We start from the raw sequence: 25,425 nt of genomic DNA, 5'->3' as shown, positions 1-25,425 counted from the left end.
TTGTATTACAAAAACTTATTTTAGTTATTTTTTATTAATTTTTCATTTGATTCTAAATGATTTATTATATCATGTCGTATTTGTGTTTTTATGGTTTACGCAGATATATTTCAATTCAATTATATTTTCAAGTAAGGCTCTTGTTTTAAAATACGAATCAAGTTGTGGCTCAGTGGGGATTGCACCTAGAGTCTCTGTCTAACCACGGGACCATAACCTGATCAACTAGTATTTAAATTTTTAAATTTTCACACATGATCATAGACAAATATTACTTATTTTCAGAAACTTATTTTTAAACTAGGTGCTTTTCTTTTCTCTGTTACCAACATAATGATAATTAAAAACTTGGTTCTTATAATCAGAGTTATTTATACAGCCTGAGTTGAATATTGCTCGTATTGTGTAATTCTCTTGAATCGTAGCCTCTCAGCCATCCAAAATTTATGGACCATTTTGAAAAAGATTGGTCTTAAAAAATAAAAAACTTTTTTTTTGTTCCCTATAATCTGTTTATTATATTTGTTAATTTAATATTATTTTTGAAGAGAAGTATTTGTGTTTTTTTTTTTTATTTCCAAAAATACTTCAATTTCATACTATTTCTGTGAGCCTAAGCGGCTCATTGTTAGAAATAAGTATCAAATTCTGGTAGAGTGGGTTCAAACCGAGAAGCTCTGACTCAAGAGTCTGTGACACTAACCACGGGACCACAACCTGACACAGTCGTTAAAAATTAGAAAAGGCAGTGAGAACTGTGTAAAACCATAAACAATTGAGAAATCAAGATGTGTGACATACTCATAATGGGGTTTTATTAGTACCTTTCGGATTTTCAGCATTGATATCTCTTTGAAATAAACTGATTTATTTTTTCACTCATTTTCAAATATATATTTTATGAGGAAAGCCTTACACTAAGAATTATATGGTAGACTCTCAATTTAACAGGTTTCTTTCTAACAGAAGTCATTCAATACGGATGTGTCAAATATTCCAAACACTGGTGAACTTTTAAAGGTCAAAATGCACAAATATATTTTTTTTCAATGAAAAATTCTGCAGCTATTTTGTGACTGTAGCAACCAAAAAAATTACCGGCACAGTTGATGTTTATTTTGTTCTATTTTATATTATATGAGCCAATCTACCACCCTTTAAGAGAAAAATATTATTTATAATATAATTAGAACATTTTTTTACAAAATCAGAGATTAGCTAACACAAACGTCTCAAGCTACTTTCATGGTGAAAATTTGTACTTTTTCTTTCTTCATATTTGTATAGAAAAGTAATAGGTAGTTATTTCTGTCCGCCTGTTATGGTTAGGGTGTTTTGCTACTCCGTGCTGGAGGTCCCGAGTTCGATTCCCATGAGGGAGGTGAAAATAAATGTTTGTTATTTCACACTAAAATATTTATTTAATATTACCCTGGACTGGTCCCTGAAGCACAAGAGTGATCGCCTTGCCTTCATGTAAGTAACGATCAAGATAACACTGCGTCAATAGAATGCACTGCCCTATACACCATTGGGTGCAGATAAGGGTTAGGAGGAGTTATTTGTGGAATTGTGCACATTTTTTTTAGATAACCCGAAAAACTATTAAGCTTCATTTCTTTCACTGTAAATTGAGAGTCTACTCATCAAATACTGCATCACTACTCCATATCAAATTAAGTATTGTAAAATAAATTCCGGAACATATTTTATACATTGAGTGAAGGTTAAAAAAAATATGTAATTAATGGGATTGAAAGCAAACATAACAATCTTTAAATTGATAAGTTTAGAGATTGTCAGTAATGATAATTTATGAGCTACTTCTTTGAAGATAACACTTTAGCATCAAATATGGAACTAATAGAGTATAGACTATCTTCAGAGTTGATGTCAATGATATTTTAGTGATTTCTTTATTTTAAATCTCTGAACAATTGTTACTTGAAGATTCTCTATTCAAATTTCACGATTTTGTTATATTGAATAATCTGAAATATTTATTTATTTATCAAAAAGTAAATACATAATTATAGTTGATAGTGATACAAAATTCCACTATTTTAGTTTTGATACCATGCCAATACACGCTTATTATTATAATGACAATGTTATGTAAAATAAATAAAGCAAGAGAAATATTTCAACTAATATTTTATGCAACTATGTCATATTTCAAACAATGGTTTGTTTTAGTGTCATATCCACATTTAGTAACCTTATAAAACTTGACCCATGGATCATTTTAACATGTTAAACGCCATGGGGGGCACTGGTGACCTCGCCTGTGTTGGACCGCAGCGCCATGAGGGCACCAGTGACCTCAATCAAGAGCTATATTCAAAATTCTTTGACTATGGAACCCATCGTAAAATAAAATAAAAAAAGAAAGTAATTATATTTTATTATTAAAATATGTAAATTACTGAAATGTTTTTTAGTGAATTTAAAAATTGACAAATTTTAGTATTGGCATTTAACGTGTTAAAAGTAAATTCAGCTTATATCCAGTGATGTGCTGCTTAAATTTTCTCAACCAGCTTGCACCTTGGTAAACACTAGAAATGCACCAAATATTTGGTAGTTATTCATATTCGACATAGTTTTATGTGTGATATTCGGCATAATATTAGGTTAAAATACTGAATATTATAATACAATACACTTGTATTATAATATAATATTGACTTGAAAATATAAATCTTAATTGTAATGAACATATTTTATACTATTCTTCATATCACTCACTTACCCATACAGTGAAACCTCTATCTATCGTTTTTAAAGGGACCTATTAAAATAAACTATGAATGCGGGATTAAGAGGTCAATACGCAAGTAGATACGACCGAGTAAAGATACCGTCTTCCCAATCTGCATAACCATTTGTAGGCTAAAATTCTAAGAAGAATACAGGTTTCAGATGCAAATGTATTTGTTAAAAAAAAAAACAAACCCGAATAGAATTTAAAAAAACTAAAGTTTATTGATCAAAATTTGTTTTTTAACTCTTTATTTTCGTAAGTCAATAGCATATTTTAGGCTTTGCAATATTATTTTTTTCAGCATCGTTTATTGAATGTGCATTGTAGAAAGATTTCTTTCAAAGAGTGTGCATGCTTCTGGAAATGCAGGTACAGACAGCGGCTCCTTTTCATCAATATCGACCTCTCCTGCGCTATCGGTTACACAAGCTTTCGATAGTTTCTATACCACGCTTGCCGTTGAATGTTAGAAAATTGAAAAGAATGTAAAAAAACAGACAAAATGTATCAAATATGTAGCTTAATTCGAACAATGCGGTAAATGGTGATAAAGAAACGATTTAGTATGAAATGAATTCGGGATAGAAGAAATAAACGACACATCCGGGAAAACGATTTTTCGAGGAACGATAGATAGAGGTATCACTGTATACATTATAGATAAATATATGCAAACAAAATTGTACACTAAACGGCTGCAAGCTTTTACTTTATCCATATCAAATCAAGTAATTATTGTGATCGTGTGTAAATTCTATCTCGGAAATAGGATAGTTATAAAAAATGTATTTTAACAACCATCTCTCCAAACACAAATTATTTTAGCAACCGGCTCTGACGGTGTTGACCCATAGCAGCACATCACTGCTTACATCTTAAGATGATGAAGATATATCAGTTTGTATAAAAAAATCCCAAAGATAAACAATATAAAATTATATTGCACTATCACAATTTCTCATGGTTTTTTATTGTTTTACTTTACAGTGTCTCATAATAGTATTGATTGAATAACAGATTTTTTTTTTTTTTTACATATGATATCTTCTAATTTATTAGCATAATACAATTAATTTATGTAAGCAAGTTTTTAAAGGTATTTTATTAATTCTGTTACTCAGTTTCCATCTCAAACCATAAATTTTGCTATAGCTCAGTATTACTGTATTCTAATATAAACATATATTCTATGTGAAATGAGAGATATGATGCTAACCTTTCCTATGTCCCAAAGGATGTTCCGGTAGATAGATGGTCTCCAAGAGAGCTTCGCAGTCACTATAGGGTAACTAGAAAAAAACACTGGACTTCTAAGTGTAAGTGTATATGTAATAATACTAAATCACTTTAAATTAAGTTTTTTCCATTATTATTATCAATAAATTCACTATAATGTAAAGTCATCTTTAATATTTGTATTTTAAAAATATTTGGTATATCTTATTTTAGATTATTTATGGTAAATCGAATGTTTCGAGATATTACGAAGGCTTTTTTATATTAGTTATATTCTTATATACAAAGAATTAAATATGCTTTGTGTTTGGACATTTTAACAAAATATTGGTTCCATTTTTACATACCGTATTATCGAGTTTTTAGTCTACTGATTCCAAGATATACCGGTCTGCTTGTCTGGACAACAATCACACCGATATGCAAGCACCACAACCTAATCACATGCATTGTTAATTGCGTACATACATTGTTATTACTGATCACAGGATTTTGACAGTCTAACAGCGCATATAATCAATATTTTGTGTAGGTGTAAGTGTGTGCTATGGTTGCAGCGTATACTTTTTGCATGTTGGTGTAATGGTTGTCCAGACCAACACTAAATTAGACCATTTGAGCTAAAAGGCTTTTCAGAGAAAAGGTCTCAATAATAAAACAATTGTTTATTCATTGCTAGCTTTTACTTTGTGTGTAAATTAAGAACCAGGATTTTTATCAACACATTGTAGTCGGGCGCTTCGAACAATAGACTTATGCCTATAGCGGACGTTTGTCGCAATTAGCGCAAAAATATATCGCTTTCTTAAAATTGACACAATTTCTAAACCAAATAATATTTTCGATTGAAATTTTCAAAGAAATCATACATGACATTTGATCATCAAAAATAAATTATAATCATAATTTTTAATTAAGTATTCCATATTTCACAATTTTAGAAGCATTGTAAACTCTAAAAAATAGTCTTCCCCTCCGAGGTATCATTCCCTATACAATGCTAATATATTCAAATAATAAAATACCAAACAGTAAACAAAACAGTGCGAGCGGTATGAAAAATAGTCCAATACGTGAAATGACTCAAACTAAACTGGAGATTGAGATCGCATAAAAACTCTAGATTTCTGGCGATGCCTTTACAAGCGACACACTAGCCAATCCGGACAAGGCATCTCAAATAACGTCAACAGACTGTCGCCTAGCATCCAGGTAGCAGATAACCATTCAACGCGTTTCATTTCACGCTGATAACAAACCCTTATATTGCCGTTTCCCGCCGATAACCGACAGTCGACAAAAACGGCATTTGCCGTGTCCCGCAGTTGACCGACAGTCCGCGAAAAACGGCAAATGCCGTGTCCCGCTGACAACGTGTTAATAAATTTGTTCACTCGTTGAGAAATTTAACCGAATGGTTTAAATCAAAGTTTCACCCAATTGTGAAACTTTGGAATTAACCCATTGTAGTTGTAATCTTCTGGAGTTATTCATTTGCAAAAAAAATCTACTACATAATATTCTTCCTTTTATAATATTAAAAAATATAATTCAAATAAAAAAAGTCTATTGCGTTAAAAAACCAATACACTAAACCTAATGATTCAACCACCCCTGGTCCTTATGATGAAACAGGTATCTAAAATCGTATTGCTCAACTAATAAATGGTTTTTTTTTTCATGATACAATAGTCAGTGGAAGAATAAAGACAATAAAAATGCCTCGAATTATGTATCCTGAAAGTGAGGATACAGAACCAGAAAAATTTACTAGAAGGTATATATATATTTTTTTTTTAATATTGTATGCTAATAGATTTCTATTTATGCTTGAAATATTTCTGATATTTTGGCTATTTCAGACGCCGTCCAATGCGAGTTTTCTTCGAAGATGGTCAAAGGATTCGTAGAAGATCCGGTCGTCCGAATCGTACAACAGTTGCGGATCGTCAACTTAGACCTCTACAGCCCAATAATTATATGGAAGATAGCGATAAGCCAAATCAAGAAGTTGAAAATCGTAAATACATCACTTTTCAAATTTATTTTTAAAAAATATTTAACATTTGATTTTACTATGAAAATTAAAAAATATATTCTAAATTGATTATTTATTGACAGATGTTCGCAGAAGTGGAAGACAAAGAAAACTTCTTCACCATACCTTCAACGAAAGCTGGATTACTAATGAATTAAAAGTCAAAGGATACCCTAGACTTTTTGGGCGCCTCGCTCGGATCTCACCTTCCTCAACATCCTCTAGCGAAGATGAAAGACTGCAATCGAAGCGACCACTGGTGACATTTCATTTTTACACATATTAAATAGATGATGATTTCTTACTACTGTTAACTTATATATTATGGAAACATTACGCCTAGTAGATGTCATATTGATCTTTATAAATCATTTGGCTTTTAAAATTATTTGTCAAATCAAACACCAAAATATTACTTTCAACTACTAATTTCGGATGCTTTTATTTTCAGAAAAAGCAAATCAACGGGCAGGTAGAGTTCGAAGAAGATTTCATAGACGATAATAATTCTAGACATGGAAATAAGCTTTCGAATGAATCCAATAAAACAATAGTTAAAATAGAATCAAAACCAGATGAAGAGAAGGTTTGCGGAAATGGAGACGCCAACATGGAATCTGAGAATTCTGATGATCAGAAACTTGGGAGCCTTAAAAAAAATAATAGTCCACATATTGAAAATGATAACAAATTACAATCTGATGAAAAGTATGTATATTTTATTTCATTAGCTTATGAATATATGTGTATTTTTATAAATACGTTATCTTTTTTTCATAAATCAAATTTTAATTAAAAAAGAAATATCCTAAAATTGCTTTTTTATGCAGTCACTTGTTGCTAAAAGGTGGATGTGTAAAAGGGAGAAGTCTGCAAGGAAGTGATGAAAGTTATGATATGTAAGTATGAGTGCGTGAGATGGTATTTGATAGATGTGAAGCATTCTAGTATAAAACCTCGAGTAGCTAGGATACATTATCATTAATCTGTAAATAAATCATTATAAAATGTCATAGTGTATGTTCTACTTTATCCTTTGCGGATCCTTGCTGTACATTGAAATTGCCATAATTCGAATTTCTCTCCAGGTTCTAATTATTTTGGACATTGAAAGTTTCTCGACAGACGTTTAAACTGGATTTTGTTCATGAATTTTGTAGCCACATAAATCTTACATTAATGCAATGTCTATACTTATGATATTACTAAGTGATACTTGTTAACTGCAATCAGGCATAAACTGTTTTGGTATTATAATAAGTCATTCAGGTTACAAATAATTTGTCAATACCAGACACAGAAGTATGATCTATTATTTTATAGATCCTATTTTAAACCTCAACTATATTGAGATTTGTAATAAAACACACAGTGATTGTTTTGTTTATATTTCTGCAGTAATGAGACTGAAAATATTGCTCAAACTTCAACCAACCGTAACTTGAGACTGAGACGAGGTCGCAGTGGAGATGCAGAAGCGGGAGATCGATCCGGCACTAACCACAGAAGGAGAGCGCCCAAGAAGGAAGACGCCGGAACCAATAGCCATAGCCAAAGGGAATCAGGTCTGTTACACTATTCAACACAAATATTTTTCAGCTGTGCGAAACTTAGATATGAATTCTGTAGCATAATACTGATTTTTAATTTGTACGGATAAAACGGATTATTCGGGAATAGATACAAAACTAGCACTATTTCCTAGAAATTTTCACTTTTTTCACACAGTTATTTGGAGGACAGAACTGAGATGAGTGATAGTCAACAATGCCATCTTTAATCTTTAGTTTTTTGGAGTGAGCTAAATAATTAATGTTAATAACAACTATAACTTCAAATTTAATAACCAGACACCATCAAATACTATTGGAGACAGGTCAATCAAATAGATTGATCAAGAGCAGTTTATTTTTTTGTTCTGAAGGATATAGTATTTGGAGATTGCGTTCTGACTACTCTATTTATATGTCTTACATTAAATTGATTAGAGACCGTAGATATATTTTATAAAGACCATTTTTAAAAGATTTTTGTTTTTTATGGAATTTTTAGGGAGTGACACGGAAAACTCCTCTGATTCCGAAAGCGAAATAGAAGTAAGACGACAGCTGCGGAGATCGAATAGAACTAGAAAACCTAGAAACGCTTACATAGAATCCCAGACATGCGAAGGTATGAAAATATTCTTAAATAAAAACGTCTTTCACTTGTGTTTTTTTCTAATATGATTTTTCTAATTTATTATTTTAACTGGGTTTATAGGAAAACAATACACTCTTAGGAAACAGCCTTATACAAGAAAACCTTACAGTCTCAGGGAAAGGAAACAACCCAAAATGATAGTAAGATGTGAGTTGAAATCTATCATAAATTTTTCAACAATCTTAAAAAATGTTATTTAAATATAGAGCCCAGTATCAATATGTTGACTTTTTTATAGCCCAAAGTCCCGCAACCAGTAGTTCAACATCTTCAGATACCGAAGAAGACCTGAATGTTTCCGTCAAAAATAAAACAAAAGCGAGGTATTTCACAATGTATATATATAATAAAACCCTTATCCGCACCCCAATGGTGCATAGGGCACTGCTTTATATAAACGCAGTGTTATCTTGATCGTTTACACATGAAGGAAAGGTGATCAGTCCCCCGCTTCAGGACCAGTCCAGGGTAGTATTGAATAAATATTACAGTGAAAAAAATCACTTATATTTATTTGACCCCCCTGGGAATCGAACCCGGGACCTCCAGAACGGTAGCCGAGCGTGCTGACCATTACACTACGGAGGCGAACAATGTATACTAATCTCAAATTAGTTATTAACAATGTTAATAAATGATTTATGTATTTAATAAACTTGTCCTTTATTACAGACAAAAATCTAAAAATCTTGGAGAGCACACTGATCGGGCCCTGAAGGAAATTCAGCCTATTGAACTTGATGGATCTGTACGATTTTCATCGGTGAGTACTTTTCCTACTGATTCATACATATTGAATTTACCTTATTTTATGTTTGATTGATTTTACCCTGTTACATTATTAACACGTTGACTGCCAACTACGAGATAACTCGTAGATTGCGTTCTTTGCTAGGGACACCGACTACAAGTTATCTTGTACTGTGGTTACTTGCCATATTCCTAGTAAATCAGTGCTAATATGGATAGATGGCTTCTAGGAAGAGAACAAAAATCACAATGCATGGCTTACATGAACAGAAAATATAATTATAAAAATTTTATTAAAAATAAAGAAGTAAAAGAATATTTTTAAAGAATTGGCTTTTTAGAGTGGAATTCTGAAAATTTCCGCGCCAGTAAACGTGTTAAGGCATAATTCTCAAGTCACGACTGTTCTTTGCCAGTGCTGGGATAAAATGTATATGTTTACGTATAGGTGGGTGGTTTAGAAGGACACATTCGCTGCCTCAGAGAAATGGTGCTCTTCCCGCTCATGTACCCTCAGCTGTTTGAGAAGTTTGGCACTCAGCCGCCCCGGGGAGTGCTGTTCCACGGGCCCCCCGGCACAGGCAAGACCCTCCTGGCCCGGGCGCTGGCCAACGAGTGCTCTTTGCAAGGCGGACAGAAGGTCTCCTTCTTCATGAGGAAGGGGGCCGACTGCCTCAAGAAGTACGTCGGCGAGAGTGAACGCAACATCAAACTTCTTTTCCAGCAGGTATGTAGTGTACTTACTCATGATTGATTATTTTGACCTAGTGCGAGTGTCACCGTGTTAATACACATTCTGTAAGTGTATTAACTAACTCAATCCAAACATGCCTTCACTATTAACACACTAAGGACGGGAAAGGTATTTCTACCCGTTCGGTCGATTGTGGCTAAAAGACAGGAAGGGTATTTTTACCTTCTGCGCCGGCCTCAAAGCCAAAAAAAGGGAATCATTTAATTTTTTTAATTGAATATTGTGTACCAATCTAAGTCTTAACTATATGTACACAATTATTGAATTCCGTCTCCAGCACTCAGCAGATATAAAAAATACCCGTCCTTAGTGTGTTAATGCAATGTACTATTTAATTGTCTATTGATTGATTAATTTATTCATTTTATGGTGATGACAATTTACAGTTATTCAAGCAGACAAAGTGTATCATAAATATATAGTGATTCATACTCAAACTGTTGGATTTTTTGTTTAAAATATTACTAAACAAATGGTAAATTTCTCAAAAGCAAAATTGTTCAAGAAGATATTTTTGCTTAGGAAAAAAAATGCATGAATTAAAATTTTAAAACCTAATAAATTGTTATTACTGGCCAAGGTATGAAATGGTTACAGAGACATTTCAATATTGGATTTGGTAAAAACAAGACCCAAGGTTTTAGTAGTTTAAAATTCTGAAGATAAGAAGAAGAAAAATTACAGAAGTACTTCTTTCAGGCAACAAAGATGAAACCAAGCATAATATTTTTCGATGAAATAGACGCCCTAGCGCCTGTGAGAAGTGTCCGGCAGGAGCAAGTTCACACCAGTGTCGTGGGCACATTATTGGCCGAGATGGATGGAATGTGTGACAGGTAAGATATTCTCTCCTTTTTATATATTATATTTATATTTACTTTTCGAAATTTGATTAAGGTAGTTGTCAATCATTTGTAAAATAGGAAGTGTAACTTAAGTGTATAAATTGATCATTTAACCCTTCCCTTACGGTGCTAAAAACTTCCGCGTGCACCGGTGATATATATTTTGTACACCATATGAAAATGTGATTGACAAACAGGAAAAATATGAATATTCCTAAATGTTGCTTTTTTTACCGTAGTTGAAGTTGAAGTGTATCAATTTTGTTATGTTAGCTCTAGTAATTATCTAAAAAAGGGGAAAAAAATACATCATAATTAGCTGCCATAACTAGCGTAGTGGCGCAACCACCCCGAACGACGACTAAACGCACTAAAATGGGATCGTCGAAAACAGTATGAAGCTGCTTGCGCGTGTACATGCGACATGCACGAATTCTCGTACAAACGAAACGTTTGTGTATTGGTGATTCTGTCCCCGATTGTTTTTCACAATTTGTTTATTTCCGTCGCTGCAAATGAATAACTTTATATTAAAATACTTTTATATAGCACGTAAAAGTGTTACGAAGGAATACAAAAACTCTAAGCCCGTATCTATTATATTTTATATTGATATTCTCATTTTTAAAGTCAAGTTGTAGTAAATACATATCACCGGGAGGGCAAGGTTAATGAAGTCACTCGGTATCTTCTTCCCGGCCTGTTCTTGTTGGTCACCGGTGAGTCTGTTGGCAGGGGCTCGGTGGTGGTGATCGGCGCGACCAACCGGCTGGACGCGGTAGACCCGGCGCTGCGGCGCGCGGGGCGCCTGGACCGGGAGCTGCACTTCCCGGCGCCGGCGGCCCCGCAGCGTGCCGACATCCTGCGCGTGCACACCCGGCACTGGCGCCCTGCGCCCGCCCCGCACGTCGTCCAGCACGTCGCCGACATCACCACAGGATACGGAGGTACGTCTGCCCCTAATTTGGCAGTTTCTCCACGCATAATATTTCAAAATAAAGCTATAAGAATGGTGTTTACAAAAAATAGATATAAGAATATTAAAAAAATGTGAGAAGAACTCAACAGGTTTACCTATAAAAAAGAGACTTATAATATGCTTATTTTTATGTATAATTTTTTTTAACCATAAAATGCCTAAATATTTTAGAAAACAAGTAGTTTTAAAGAAATAAAAAAATCATAAAAATGTTGCTTAGTGCTAGTCGTAATAAGGATATTAATAACACTGTGAAATAAAGCAAGGTAATCAGTCCTGCGCTTTGGAGACCAGTCCAAGTTAATACAGTAGAATCGCGATATAACAAAATCCAAGGGACCAAAAAATATTGATTCGTAATAACGAATTCCCACATATAACGAAATAAATTTTAAAAATCACTAGGTTATGTTACGCGCCGTCGCAAAAAAAGTTGCGCGGCTTCAAAATAACTTCAAAGTTCCCGGAATCACCACCATGTGGCGTTCTCAGTCAACCGAGTTTCCTTTTTTTTCTAAGGTCATCTGTCATTGAAAATCTATGAAATTTTCATCTTGATAGCTTGACATTTGTAAAAGTGACGCCGTATTGAGTACATCTGCGAATGTACGTGTTTTTGAAATTTTCTTAATGGAATAGAATTTGCTACGAGTTTAAAATAAATTTTGTCATTTTAGTGGTGCGTCGACATTGAAAATGCTAGAAAAGTGTTTCGGCAACGATACTCTGAAGAAAACAGTCGATTACCAGTAGCACAAATGTTTCAGAAGTGGCCATGAGTCCGTCAACGATGATGAACGCAATGTCGACATTGAAATTGATGAAAACATTGATTTCGATGTCGACATTGCGTTCATCAACCGCGACATCGAAAACCGATGAAAACGTTATTAAAATCAAAGAATGGATGACCGTAACTCGCAAATTGACAATTATAGAGATGGCAAAGGAGTTAAGCATCGCTTTTGCATCCCCTCAAGACATTTGGGTGAAGCAATTCGCCAAAAAAGACCAGATTTGTGGACAACTCGTAGATCTTGCACCGCGATAACGCACCGTCGCACAATGCCATCGTTATCCGCGACCATTTGGCTAAAAACGGAACAAATACTATCCAACAACCACCAAATTCACCTAATTTGGCTCCCTGCGACTTTTTCCTATTCGGTCGACCCAAGAAACTGCTTCCGGAACACGTTACAGCATCCGAGATGAGGTCATGGAAAAATCTAAGATGGCGAAGATACCGAAAACCGATTATAATTTTTTTTTCAAGGATTGATCAAGCGCTGCAGTCGATGGGGAGTACTATGAAAGGGATAATTTCGATTTTGATGAATAATTTTATATTCTAGGAACACATTCTAGGAACTTTTCGATCAAGGTGGTATACTATTTGTCAAGTGCCATATTAATACTGAAATGACCTTTATTTATTTCCTTTTAGGTTCGGACTTAAAAGCTTTATGTTCAGAGGCTGTATTACGTGCTTTGGAAAGAACCTATCCTCAAGTTTATAAAACACCCTACGCCCTTCTTATTGACCCATTAAAGGTAACTTTTCAATATGAATTTTCTACCATAATAATTTACCATTTGCCTAAATAAACTATTTCATTACACAAATAATATTTAATTTTTCCAGGTGGAAGTTTTGCTGGAGGATATGGTGGGGGCGATGCGCACGCTGGTAGCTGCCGGCGCCCGCGTCAGTCCCCCCTCCGCGCGCGCCCTCCCTCCCCACCTCTCCCCACTGCTCGCCGATAGCGTGAAACAAGTGCTCGCTACGGCAATTCGCCTTTTCCCCCTGGCCGATAAATCTTATAAAAGGTGAGTTTAAAATGATCACATCAAATTAATAATTGTAAAAGAAAAACACTTGTTTTTTTACCACTTGAGTTTATTGTAAATATGCCTAGTTTCGGAAGCTATGCTTCCTTCTTCAGGTCATTACTAAATCGAAACTAGTTGTCATAATTAAAATAAACTAAAGTGGAAAAAAACATCACTCAAGTGTTTTTCTTTTACAATTTCATCATATCTTACCACTAAGTGAATGCCGAAACAATAAACAAATCAAATTAACAATATTTTATGAGGGATTAACCTCCTGCTATGTTGATTCCCAGCTGTCAATCCATCTTTTTGGTGGTCTGCCTGGGAGACGTCTACCACGGGGTTAGGCGTTCAGTGCAATGTGGGGGAGTCTGGATGGTTCCATTCTCCTCACATGCGCATACGATTGTCTTCTTCGTTGTCTTCCCCACCTTATGACGTCTTGGATCTCGCATATTTCTCTTATCCTGGTGTTCCTTATTCTATCTTGTAGATTCTTGCTAGATATGCTCCTAATAGTCTTCATTTCTAACACTCTACATACTAAGTATCAGTATCATGTTTAAAAAATATAATATATGTAAATATTTTTAGTGCAACGGACCTTTACAATCAGCACATATCATCAGTCCTGCTCGTGTCTGGAGAGTGTTCCACTTCACACATAGTTCCTGCCGTACTCTCACGCATGGAGCACTGTGCCCTAAAAGAGATCAGTCTCTCCACACTGCATCAGGGCATCTGCCTCACTCCTGAACAAGCCATCCTCACGGTATGTATATCATATATTCCCATCCCTTTCATTCAAGTTCCATTAGATCTGCTCCTCAGGAAAACTTAGAAGAGTGTTCTAACTTAAATTGTCTGGAAAACATTATCTCTGTTTAAAACTAAACTAGATTTTAAATACAACTTACTTCTTTTTCATTCCTATATACATATTCCATCCTTGGCCAGCTTAACATGGGAAAAATTGTTACCCACAATATATCTTCTATTGTATTCACCGGCGCAATTAAGTAAACAATCAACCATTAACCGTAGTTTAAAACTCTCTCCTTATCATTCATCGTTCAATGCGTATAAAATAATGTGAAAATTTGTGATTTTTTAAAACCCATAACTTTGTTGAAAATCCAATTCTCTTTCTATTTAAACATTTGTGTTTTTAATTTACGTAAAACCAGATACAAATCCTTAACTCTATTCGACACGACTCCTGTCAACGCGTGAGCCATAATTTATACACACGGGAGCCATATTTCACGCATCTGTTGCCTTGGTCTTTTCCCTTATCTCTCCATTATTGACTCGGCTTAGTGGAATGTCTTAAGCGCTATCCTCATGTAAATGTGTGCATTATGGCTCGCTATCACGAGTTTGTGGTCCTGCAGATATTTGCAGAGGTGCGTCGCTCGGGCAGCGGCGGGCGCGGGTGTGTGGTGTACGTGCCGGGCGTGGAGCTGCTGTGGAGGCAGCTGGGCGAGGGTGGCAGCGCCCTGTTCCTGCACCAGTGGCAGGAGATCTCCGCCAACGCCAACTGCCTGCTGCTCGCCACCTGCGACTGCCCCTACCAACACTTATCGGACCAGGTAAGGACCTCACTATTTCCAAACGTGTTTTAATTACAAAACTGGAACACGTGTACCAAATGGTAAATTGATCACTGGTGACATTGTTACATTTGTGACGATAATGTTTCTTGAAAATGGTTGCTATTGGGCTCTAGGCCTTATCAATCCAAACTTGTAACAATCTTCGCTATTAACACACTAAGGACGGGAAAGGTATTTCTACCCGTTCGGTCAAATGATGATTAAGAACGGGAAGAGTATTTTTACCTTCTGCCGGCCTCATTTTAAAGTCAGAAAAGCTGGAATTATTTTTTTAAAAATTATATTAATATTATGTATCAATCTCTTTGTGCTATAAATACACCAATCGGTATCAGTATCCCAACAAAAATTGCGATATGAATGCTGCCTGAACCGGTTCTTATTCCCATCTTAAACTCATTGTATCTACATATCGCTCACTCCTTTCAAGAATGTCATAAATCAAAAAACTTGATTTTTCAGGAGAACGTTTTTAAAGTTTAAAAATATAATACAATGTATTATAAATAAATTTCAAGGAACTTATTGAACTTTTTACTGTACAACAGATCTTTTTAGGTAAAACACATTTAGTACATTTAAAAAAATAATAACACAATACATTTTCTTCAAAATGCAAAAACAACACTTTCTGCTCTGTAGCGGGTAAATATTAAGTTAAAAATATGACGCTTTTGCTGGGATATATTACATTTTCTAGGCATTCCGAAAACATGCACAACTGAAAATTGACGATTTTTTATTTATGACGTTCTTGAAAGGAGTGAGCCATATATGGCTAATTGGGATCATTTCCCGTCTTTCTTGTAAATTAAGTCTACTGCAGTCACTGACATTTGTTTTTCTTCAGATCCAGTGCCTATTCCCCACATACAAAGACTGCATCTACAATGTTAAGGAGCCGAGTGCCACTGATGTTTTTAATTTTCTCTCCCCTCTCTTTACATCTAAACCCTTTGAGCCACCTGTAATCACCAAAGAAAAACATTTGGATGAACTTCCAAAAGGTAAATAGCACTTACAGCTTCATATATTTAACTTGTTTATTTTCTGTTTAGTGTTTGGTTCACTTTCCTGTTTCTGTATGATTTCAGCTCCACCGATCCCTCCCCCGCAGCCTTCCGAAGAAGAACTTCGCAAGTACGCCCGGAAGGAAGCACATTTGCTCCGGGAACTTCGTATATTCTTGCGGGACGTCTGTCGCAAGCTAGCTGCTAACAGACGCTTCTACAAATTCACTAAACCAGTTGATCTAGAAGAGGTGTGTAGTCATTCACAAAGATAAAATAATTATAGATTTTAACGACTCACATTATGCAAAGGACATGTCTTCTCACAATTTTTTTACTCTACTCTCTTTTTAAATACTTCTAAAATGGATAATTCAAATGTAACTTTGTTTTAAAATCACTATAAATATTTTATTATAACTAAATCACAATGTCTACGGGTTTCGAAGCTAACCGCTTCTTTATCAAGACTGATTAATATTTTTCAAAAACATTTGTTTCTGATAAAACTTTTGAAAAGCGGTGTCATAAATTGAACAGTTTATGTTCATGTATGTTAATTTGATTTGGCAAGGTTTTTTAGTAGATTTCTTGATAGTGAGAAGCCATTAGTTTTACTTTACATTTATTTTTACTTATCACAGGTTACCGATTACTTGGACATCATCAAACAGCCAATGGACCTAGAGACAATGATGACTAAAGTAGATTTACACCGATACAACTGCGCCCGGGACTTTCTGGAGGATATCGATCTCATATGTGCCAACGCTTTAGAATACAACCCTGATAGGTGAGAATACACAGTCTTAATACTTTCCTAACTTATCGTGTCTCATGATCATCTCATTATAAATATTATTTATAAGAACAGTAACACCACTGCTAATGAAAAATACTGACAACAAGTAATTCTAATGATTTAATTTTTCCCAAAATAATTATTTTTCCAATGAATGAGGATTTGTTAGACAAATCACATGATGTTGTACCATATAATACTTGGTTAACAATCCTATGAGTATGAACTTTAAAAAATATACTATTTATTTAATTGGTTTAAATTATTTTTTAAAAAAAATTATATATATATATATATATATATATATATATATATATATATATATATATATATATATATATATATATATATATATATATATATATATATATATATATATATTCTTCATAAATAAAAATTTTTAAAAATAATAATGGATTAACAAACTTTTACTTTACTATTCATCTTTATGTTATTATCTTTTCTGTAGATTACTCTATCTGAATAAATAAAGATTTCATATAAAAATTGTGATTCAACTATTGAAAAATTCATGCCACAAAACGCATGAACAAAATATTAGCTGAGGTGTTACTGTTAGTTTTTTTTTGTAAATTTTCCTTTTTTAATGGTTTTATGTTTACTTTTCTTTTCTTTGAATATTTTTGATTATCATTTCATAATAGATTTGAGAAATAGCAATGTATATGCTTAATATACATTTTGAAGTATTTATTTACAACTGTTGCAATATTTTTACGAGCATTCATAAATGAAAATGCTTTGCCTTTTTTAAAATACTACATAAAATTGAGAATCCATTAATGGAATAATCCTATTGGGGTCTAAATAAAATAAACCCTTAATATTACGTTAACAGTTCTTTTATTGAAATATATTATGCCCCATGGAATTTAGTAATATGTTTGCTTTTGTATACTGTTTTTCAAATTGTGTTTCTGTTTGAATTGAAATTCCAAATAATCATTACTCTGTATTTTTTGATTGTATATAAATGACTCCATAATTGATTTTTCTTTCATATTGCTATTTTTCATAATGTCTGTCATTTTTAAAACATCATTTTTGTCATCCATTCTTCACGCTGTCAATAGAATAAAAGGGAGCAATAGGTATGAATATAATTACATAGAATTTTAGTCATCTGCATGTATTAATCCTTTATTTCTTTTTATTATATTACGTATCATTAAATCATTCATAATTTTCTATGAAAATAAAAACAGCAAAAACTTACTAACTAGTTTTCAAAGCTTCACATAATCTGACTTTTTTCAGGTTTATATTATTTTTTAATGTATATATATTTTTTTTTTAATGTAGCAATTTAAATTTGATATCTTTGATATTCATAATGGAGAAATTGGTCATCAAAAAGGTTCTGAGACATATGTATTACCAATGGTTTCCTTTACTTCCTCGTGCAGTGTGCAGTTTGGAAGGTGTGAGGTGTTGCTATACTCATTGTTTTTTCTCCGGTACAGTAGTGCACTTTACTTTTGCACTGTACTTTTGTGGATGAACAAAAAACAATTCAAAATCCAAAATCTTTGCAGGAGACAATTTTCGAAGTACTAGATTTAATTGACCGATTTATATCCTTATTACCTTCAGTAACGTATATTATAAGGTATGTTTTGTGAATGGTGGGGTTTGAATAATTTTAATATTTCCTTAAAACACATTCACACTGTGTGTCTGTGTAGGTTAAGCATAAATGTATTAAAAATATTTTTTGCTCTCGATTAGCGGGTGTTTTTGTAGACTGTCAATTTTTAATGAATCAATGTCCCACAAAATCATGAATTGATTTACTTATAATTTACACACTAATTATTTATTTATCTCATGCATGATATTTTTATCTAATAGAGGTTCAGATTGATTTTACACTTAGTGTTTCTTTTGATTAGAAATTCTATAAATAGACAATTTATCGCCAATTTCCATCATCTTTACATGAATACATTTTGAACATTTCTATATTTCAAGACTACAATTGATTTTTTTTTAATTATAAATTTATGTGTGGTGAGAGGAATATTTACATTTTTCTTTTTTAAATACCAATTGGATTAAGAACACATTTTTACATAAAAATTAATAGAAAAAGGAAAAAAAAGATAATAAAAGTAATGTAAAACTCCTGAATGGATTAAAAATTATGATGCTCTCCCAAGAAACACCATTATTTTGAAAAATACCATATAAGATCATTTGATCTGTTGCCCTTGTCACCATACATACCTTCAATTGACATTTTGTTATGTTTGTCCCTGTGCTGATTGTCTTATTGTCACGAAGGACATCCTCGGACAAGCAGATCCGCCACGAGGCGTGCTCGCTGCGTGACCACGCCCACGCTCTGGTCGAAGTGGAGATGGACAGCGACTTTGAAGACGAGTGTCGCGCCATCGCGGCTCGCAGGGTCTCCCAGGGGTTGCCACATGACAAGGACCTTCCCAACTTCATCTACACGGCTAATCTCACTGGTAATGAGACTTATTTTAAGATAAATCTTTTGTCTTTATAGACATATATAAATACTTTTATGTAAGGCCGATTATTAAAATTTTTTTTTTTTAAATAAAGCCTGGTACAAAAAAAGTGGCCTACAGTTGAGTTGTCAACAAATAACAACCGTGTAGGTACTGTACCATCGGTTAAATTGTTATCTACCTTATTTTTATTACTCTAATTTTATTAACGACGATTTGTGGCAATTTTATATCTCTAGATTTCCCGTAGTCATGTTTCAAAAGTGAGTTGAATAAATTTGTTCCGATGAATATTTTATAATGATATGAATAATATATCTTTCCGTCCAAAAGAAAGTACATATGGTTGTTCAATCTTAGACAGAATGCCGAATGTTACCAGCCAATGATACTCCTTAAGCCCGGTAAATGCCCATACTTCTAAGTTTTTTGGATACGTTTTTGTATACAATTTATATTTGAAGCAATAACTTTCCATTTTTTCCATTTTATAATTAAAATATCTCTTTGTTTTAAAATCAATATAAATATTTTATAATAACTTAATTATAATGTCTACCAGTTTTGAAGCTAACCGCTTCTTTATCAAGACTGATTAATACGAGAAGCGGTTACCTTCGAAACCAGTAGACATTATAATAAAATATTTATAGAGATTTAAAAACAAAGTTATATGTATTTTATTTATACATTTTCATATATTTCTACGCATGTTATGCTCCCCTTTAAATGATCAGAAATTGTGGATCGTAATTATGTTGATATTGTATAGTAGTGGACCACGGCGCCATGTCTGCGACTTCGTGCAACACCGTGTCGCCGCCGGCTGGAGAGAGTGTGCTGGAGGCCACGGGAGAGGGGGCCGACGACACTCCGGGCACGGGGAGGAAGAGGAAGAAGCGCAAGAAGTGCTCCCTCTGGTCCAAGGGGATAGCCAAAAAACATAAACCGTCGTGTTCTGCCAAGGTAAATAAATTTGGCAATAAGTCTTCCAATGTACTTATTTCTTTTCTGTACATAAGTTTAAATTAAATAAATAAATTATAAAATAAAAATAAATAAAAATGCTGATATCAGGCACCTGTTATGAGTTACCAGGCACGAGTTTTTTTTTTGTATTATTTTATATTTATATTATTCTTTCTTAGTGAAATTCTAGTAAGTTCAAGCACAATGTTTCGAATTTGAACAATATTTATTTATTTATTGAACGGCTAATTTAACATGATTAATACATATATACAGTACAGTACAATATAAAAATACACTAATAAAGATACAAAAAGTCTTAAAAATAAAATAAAATAACAAATAGTAAGCACTGGTAAAAACACATCTCCTTCACATACTATCAGCGAGAGAGAGTGAAACACAACATATTTGAAATATATTTAGATGTTTCAAGAATTTGAGTAGTGTGGTTGTCAATCATGGGCAGAATTTGTGAATGTTACATCGCTCACTCCTTTCAAGAACGTCATAAATAAAAAATCGTCAATTTTCAGTTGTGCATGTTTTCGGAATGCCCAGAAAATGTACTATATATCAGCAAAAGCGGCATATTTTTAACTTAATATTTACCCGCTACAGGGCAGAAAGCGTCGTTTTTGCATATTGAAGAATAGGTATTGTTTAATGGTTTTTTTTTTAACATTCTAAATATTTTTCAAATAGAGAAAAAACCTTCAGGTTTTACCTAAAAATATCTGTTGCACAGCAAAAAGTTCAATAAGTGGCTTGATATTTATTTTTAATACATTGTAATATTTTTAAAACATTAAAAACGTTCTCCTGAAAAATCAAGTTTTTTGATTTATGACGTTCTTGAAAGGAGTGAGCGATATGTATGTATTGTGTATTATTATATATTGTTTTCTGCAGCACCCCTAAATCCAAATGGACCGACACATCACTTGTCTTTTAAAAATTACCCTTCTCTTTTAGGATTCAAACAACCCCATCGTCACTGATGAGGAATCAAAGGAGAACAAACCATTGTGCCTTTTGATGAGTGTGGAGGAGGGTAGTTCTGGAAGCGCCGATAAGGTGGCGGAGCCCGCCTCCGAGCTCGCTCCGGAGGAGCCCTCCAGTCCGGTGACCCGCCCGGAAGTCAATCAAGGTCCCGTCAAGAAACTGCACCTCGATGATGTAGAGATGCTATTTGACGGGAACACCGTTGATGTGTCCAATTCAAAAATTTCTGACAGGTAATCCTCGTCTGATTGTTACGAAATGTGATTATTCAGTTAGTCGGCTCATATTGTCATCGAGTCTTTAGTCAAATAGATAGGAATGTTCGAGGATATGAAATTTGGCATAAATATAAGTGCTTCGAATCTTGAAAACCATTCCTTCATTATACCTATGTTAAAATTCCGCCATCATAAGTGATGTCATAATAGTTAAGCCCACCTCTGCAGTGTAATGGTCAACACATTCGGCTACCATACTGGAGGACCCGGGTTCGATTCCCAGGGGGGGTCAAATAAATATAAGTGATTTTTTCACTCTGATATTTATTCAGTATTACCCTGGACTGGTACCTGAAGGGGAGGGCTGATCACCTTTCCTTCATGGGTTAACGATCAAGATAACACTGCATTTATGTGATGCAGTGCCCTATGCACCACCGGGTGCAGATGAGGGTTTGAGAAGTAGAAGAGTGTTAAAATTTAATCAGTTCTTTGAATAAAGAAGCTTTTGTAGCGCCTGGTCTTGGATAATATATTAGTACAGTAGCCACTAGTAAATAATACAAATTGGGCTTAGAAAGGACTCTTGCCATAACCATGTTTATAGAGCTAATGTCGTCTCCGTCACATGATGAACTAACACTCCAAAATCCAGACAGGCTTTTAAAGTGTTTATAGTTAAATTTAAAATTGCTTTTGTACAGTATTTATATATTTTTTATAAAGGTTTCACTTCTTTATTAGACATTTTATATGTCTTAGTACTATTTATATACTAACTATTTTAATTTGTGGGCTTAAGCTGTTCTATGTATATACTTTGAATTTGACACGACCACCCTGTAGAACGGTGATAGAATGCTACATTTGTATGTATAAGGACAGAGACGTGTTTTACAAATTTACAGTCTCTTCCTTAATGATTATTTAAGCCAGTTACTGTACATATAACTTGTTTATTCTAGTCATCGATCCCCTGCTCGAAATAAGGATCGGCGTAGCTCCATGTTGACTTCTACTCCTCACAGAAAGAAATCTTCTAGTCAAGAACATTCCACTCAAGGTAATAATAATTGTGATTATCTTGTACTTTTTGATCAATTTCTATTGCATGAAGTCAACATTTTCTGATGTCAAAATTTTTAAACCATTACATTTTTTACTTTTTTTAAAATACTAGATTTGTTAGACCAAAGCTTTAAATCTTTTCATTGTTAATTATTATTATTTAAAAATGAAAAATGAATTTTTTTCAACAACAAAAAACTTCAGAAAAGTCATTATTTATTTTGAAACTTTCAAATTGGTAAATGAATTTTCTTAGTGAGAAGTTCATTGAGTTTCATAAGATTGAAACCTTACACGAATTCTTCATTCAAATGTAGAATTTCTCATTATTTTAACAAAACTTAAATAGTATATTTAAAAACCTATTTTTGATTATTCTGTGTCGTGTAGATATGACTTTGATTGATTTTTTTCTCAATTACCTGCAAAACTATTTTTCAGATGCGAACAAGGTGATATTGAGTAAAACTGACCTAGAAACGGCATTCACAAAATGTTTAAAAGGAATAAAGGACATAGAACTGAAGCCCCTCCTCGAGCTGTATTGCCAACTGGAGAGGATCCTCAACAAGTACAACACGCAGTTGGACAGATCCCGTCTTCCGGCTGACCTACAGGCCTCCGTGGAAAAATTCGTTAATGTCTTATCACGAGATTAAATTACCGAGGGACTGAAGTTATCATTCAGAATGCCATTTACCTTTTTTTTATTTTCCCGAGTACTTTATTTCGTTTAATTTTACAGGGATATATATGTAAAGCGTTGTAAGTATTATAATGCAAATGTCAAATATTTGTACAATTAGATTTAACTACGGAAAACGAAACATGTATCGTATTTGTAGGATTACTTTTGTTTTAGAGGTAATAAATTTATAAGTGTGCGTTCGTAAATTTAGTAATAAATTTTCGAGATTACATTTAATACCCGCCACTGCCAATTAAAAATAATTTAGGAATACGTTTTTCTGGAAAATATTTTTTAGTTGTTTGAAGCTGCAATGTGATGCTTCTTTCAGGTGACATATTGAGATAGTTTACAATTATTAATATTTTTTACTTTTTTTAAGCAATTTTATGTTAAGTAACATGGAAAAACATTAAGCTAGTAAAAAATTACGAGATATAGTTTCTTGATGAGATTTTGCATATGTACCCTGACTATTTATAATGAATACATTTTTGGAAATCTTACACTCGGCGGTAACCTGTCTTTATTTATAAAATATGTACCCGTACTACGTCCTCATTCTTTTACATTTTTATTTGGGGCTTCATACAATCGAAGATTAATCTTAGTTATTGAAAATCCTCAAATATTGGAATGATTAAAATATCAAAACAAATTATTAATGTTTATAATTTAGCATTATTGCTTTATTACACAAAAAAAACTATAAATTTTTGAAAGGTTAACCAAATTGTGATTTTGTCAAATTTCTAATATCTAGCAAATGTAACTAATAACATTGGTGAACCCAGATTCATAGAACAAGTAGAAAAAACCGCTATATTACATATTATATTCGAATATCGCTTTTTTTAAATGTCACAAGGGTACACCTTATTCAAAATGTTTCGTTAATTATTCTTAGAAACGAGTCTACATTCGTATATAAGCAACATAAATAATTTCTCAGATATGTTTTGAGATATCTATTAATTACTTATTCTGGCTCTACGGAACTGAGCCATCGATACGACATGATTGGACACGTGATAAATATGGGTGATGTCCCTTCAGAGGGCATTGGCATTATATCTCAGGGTATCATGTTTGTACTGCGCCATCATATCACTTTGCTTGGAAAAACATTTTTTTATTGTGTGACCATGCATACTTCCGCAAAGTTTCATGAATAGGATAAATCTTTCGTTTGAATATATTTATTTTTTATCTTTAAATTTGTCCTAGTTCAATTTTAAACCATTCAGGGTATTTAATATTTCTTTAATTTATTTCTTTAGACAAATTCTTTTAGGTTATATTCAAATTATTCTTTGAAAAAAATTAAGTTAAGGTTAGTTAATTTTTTTCTTTTTTTTACTGTAGTTACCAATTTAACTTGGTGAAGATTTTTTCTTTGAAAACTATGTTCTTATTGTGTATTTTAATTTATACTTTGATAAGACTTAAATCATTTATTTTTTTGCTGGTAGTAACTTAATCACCAATATATGAAGGATATCTGAAAATTTTGCTTTTAAAAAAAATATAAAAAATCTACCGCGTATTTGTACATAATGTATAATACAGATTCCCAATCATTATGACTCTTATCAACGTTATACATTCTTTTAGTCTTATTTTGTGACAATAATGCGGTAAAAATTGTCAAAATCGTGCGATCATTATTACTATGTGTATTGCTCAACATGCTAGCGAAATAGAGGTATTGTTAGGTATATTATAAAGATGTCTTTTTTATAAAATAATTATCTTATAAATAATGTTCTGTAGTAGCCTTATTCGTTGTCAACGAATTGTTATCATCTTTTTTATTTATTCAGAATTCACAATAAATTATTAATGAATTCCAGGAACTAGACAAAACACAACTTGACCTTGTGACACAAATAATGTTATCAATCAATGTGACATTTGGTCTATACATACAAATACAAAAATATTTTTACTATTGAAATGATAGTCAAATAACGTTGTAGTTATTTAATTCATTACAAATTTCAAAATCAAATATTTAGTACACATTATCCATCAATCCAGCACTACATATCGCTCACTCCTTTAAGAACGTCATAAATCAAAGAACATGATTTTTCAGGAGAACGTTTTCAAAGTTTAAAAATATAATACAATATACCAAAAAAAAA

The 25,425-nt window shown here is 33.1% G+C and overlaps 1 protein-coding gene across 2 annotated transcripts in view; it reads left to right on the top strand.

Annotated features, from left to right (window-relative positions):
* Positions 1-25,425, top strand: part of LOC148304291 (ATPase family AAA domain-containing protein 2-like) — a 26,354-nt gene extending 929 nt beyond the window's left edge. For both annotated transcript variants that reach the window (XM_088268571.1, XM_088268570.1), the window contains exons 2-26: positions 3,999-4,080; positions 5,693-5,777; positions 5,863-6,020; positions 6,122-6,297; positions 6,490-6,746; positions 7,437-7,603; positions 8,091-8,210; positions 8,301-8,387; positions 8,479-8,563; positions 8,913-9,003; positions 9,439-9,717; positions 10,444-10,580; positions 11,325-11,536; positions 13,016-13,122; positions 13,214-13,398; positions 13,999-14,176; positions 14,799-14,996; positions 15,871-16,027; positions 16,115-16,281; positions 16,675-16,823; positions 19,137-19,324; positions 20,103-20,296; positions 21,275-21,537; positions 22,488-22,585; positions 23,032-25,425. In XM_088268571.1, the coding sequence (XP_088124697.1) occupies positions 5,719-5,777; positions 5,863-6,020; positions 6,122-6,297; positions 6,490-6,746; positions 7,437-7,603; positions 8,091-8,210; positions 8,301-8,387; positions 8,479-8,563; positions 8,913-9,003; positions 9,439-9,717; positions 10,444-10,580; positions 11,325-11,536; positions 13,016-13,122; positions 13,214-13,398; positions 13,999-14,176; positions 14,799-14,996; positions 15,871-16,027; positions 16,115-16,281; positions 16,675-16,823; positions 19,137-19,324; positions 20,103-20,296; positions 21,275-21,537; positions 22,488-22,585; positions 23,032-23,249 (3,930 nt within the window). In that variant the 5' untranslated portion in view covers positions 3,999-4,080; positions 5,693-5,718 and the 3' untranslated portion in view covers positions 23,250-25,425. The remainder of the gene's footprint in view (positions 1-3,998; positions 4,081-5,692; positions 5,778-5,862; positions 6,021-6,121; positions 6,298-6,489; positions 6,747-7,436; positions 7,604-8,090; positions 8,211-8,300; positions 8,388-8,478; positions 8,564-8,912; positions 9,004-9,438; positions 9,718-10,443; positions 10,581-11,324; positions 11,537-13,015; positions 13,123-13,213; positions 13,399-13,998; positions 14,177-14,798; positions 14,997-15,870; positions 16,028-16,114; positions 16,282-16,674; positions 16,824-19,136; positions 19,325-20,102; positions 20,297-21,274; positions 21,538-22,487; positions 22,586-23,031) is intronic.

This window comes from Brachycentrus maculatus, unplaced genomic scaffold (genome assembly GCF_059751285.1).
Source record: "Brachycentrus maculatus isolate JH-2025_06_01 unplaced genomic scaffold, ASM5975128v1 h1tg000326l, whole genome shotgun sequence".
In the NCBI taxonomy this organism is placed as follows: Eukaryota; Metazoa; Arthropoda; class Insecta; order Trichoptera; family Brachycentridae; genus Brachycentrus; species Brachycentrus maculatus.
Note: the sequence above shows the minus strand (reverse complement) of the source record. Positions and strands in the feature narration are given on the sequence as shown.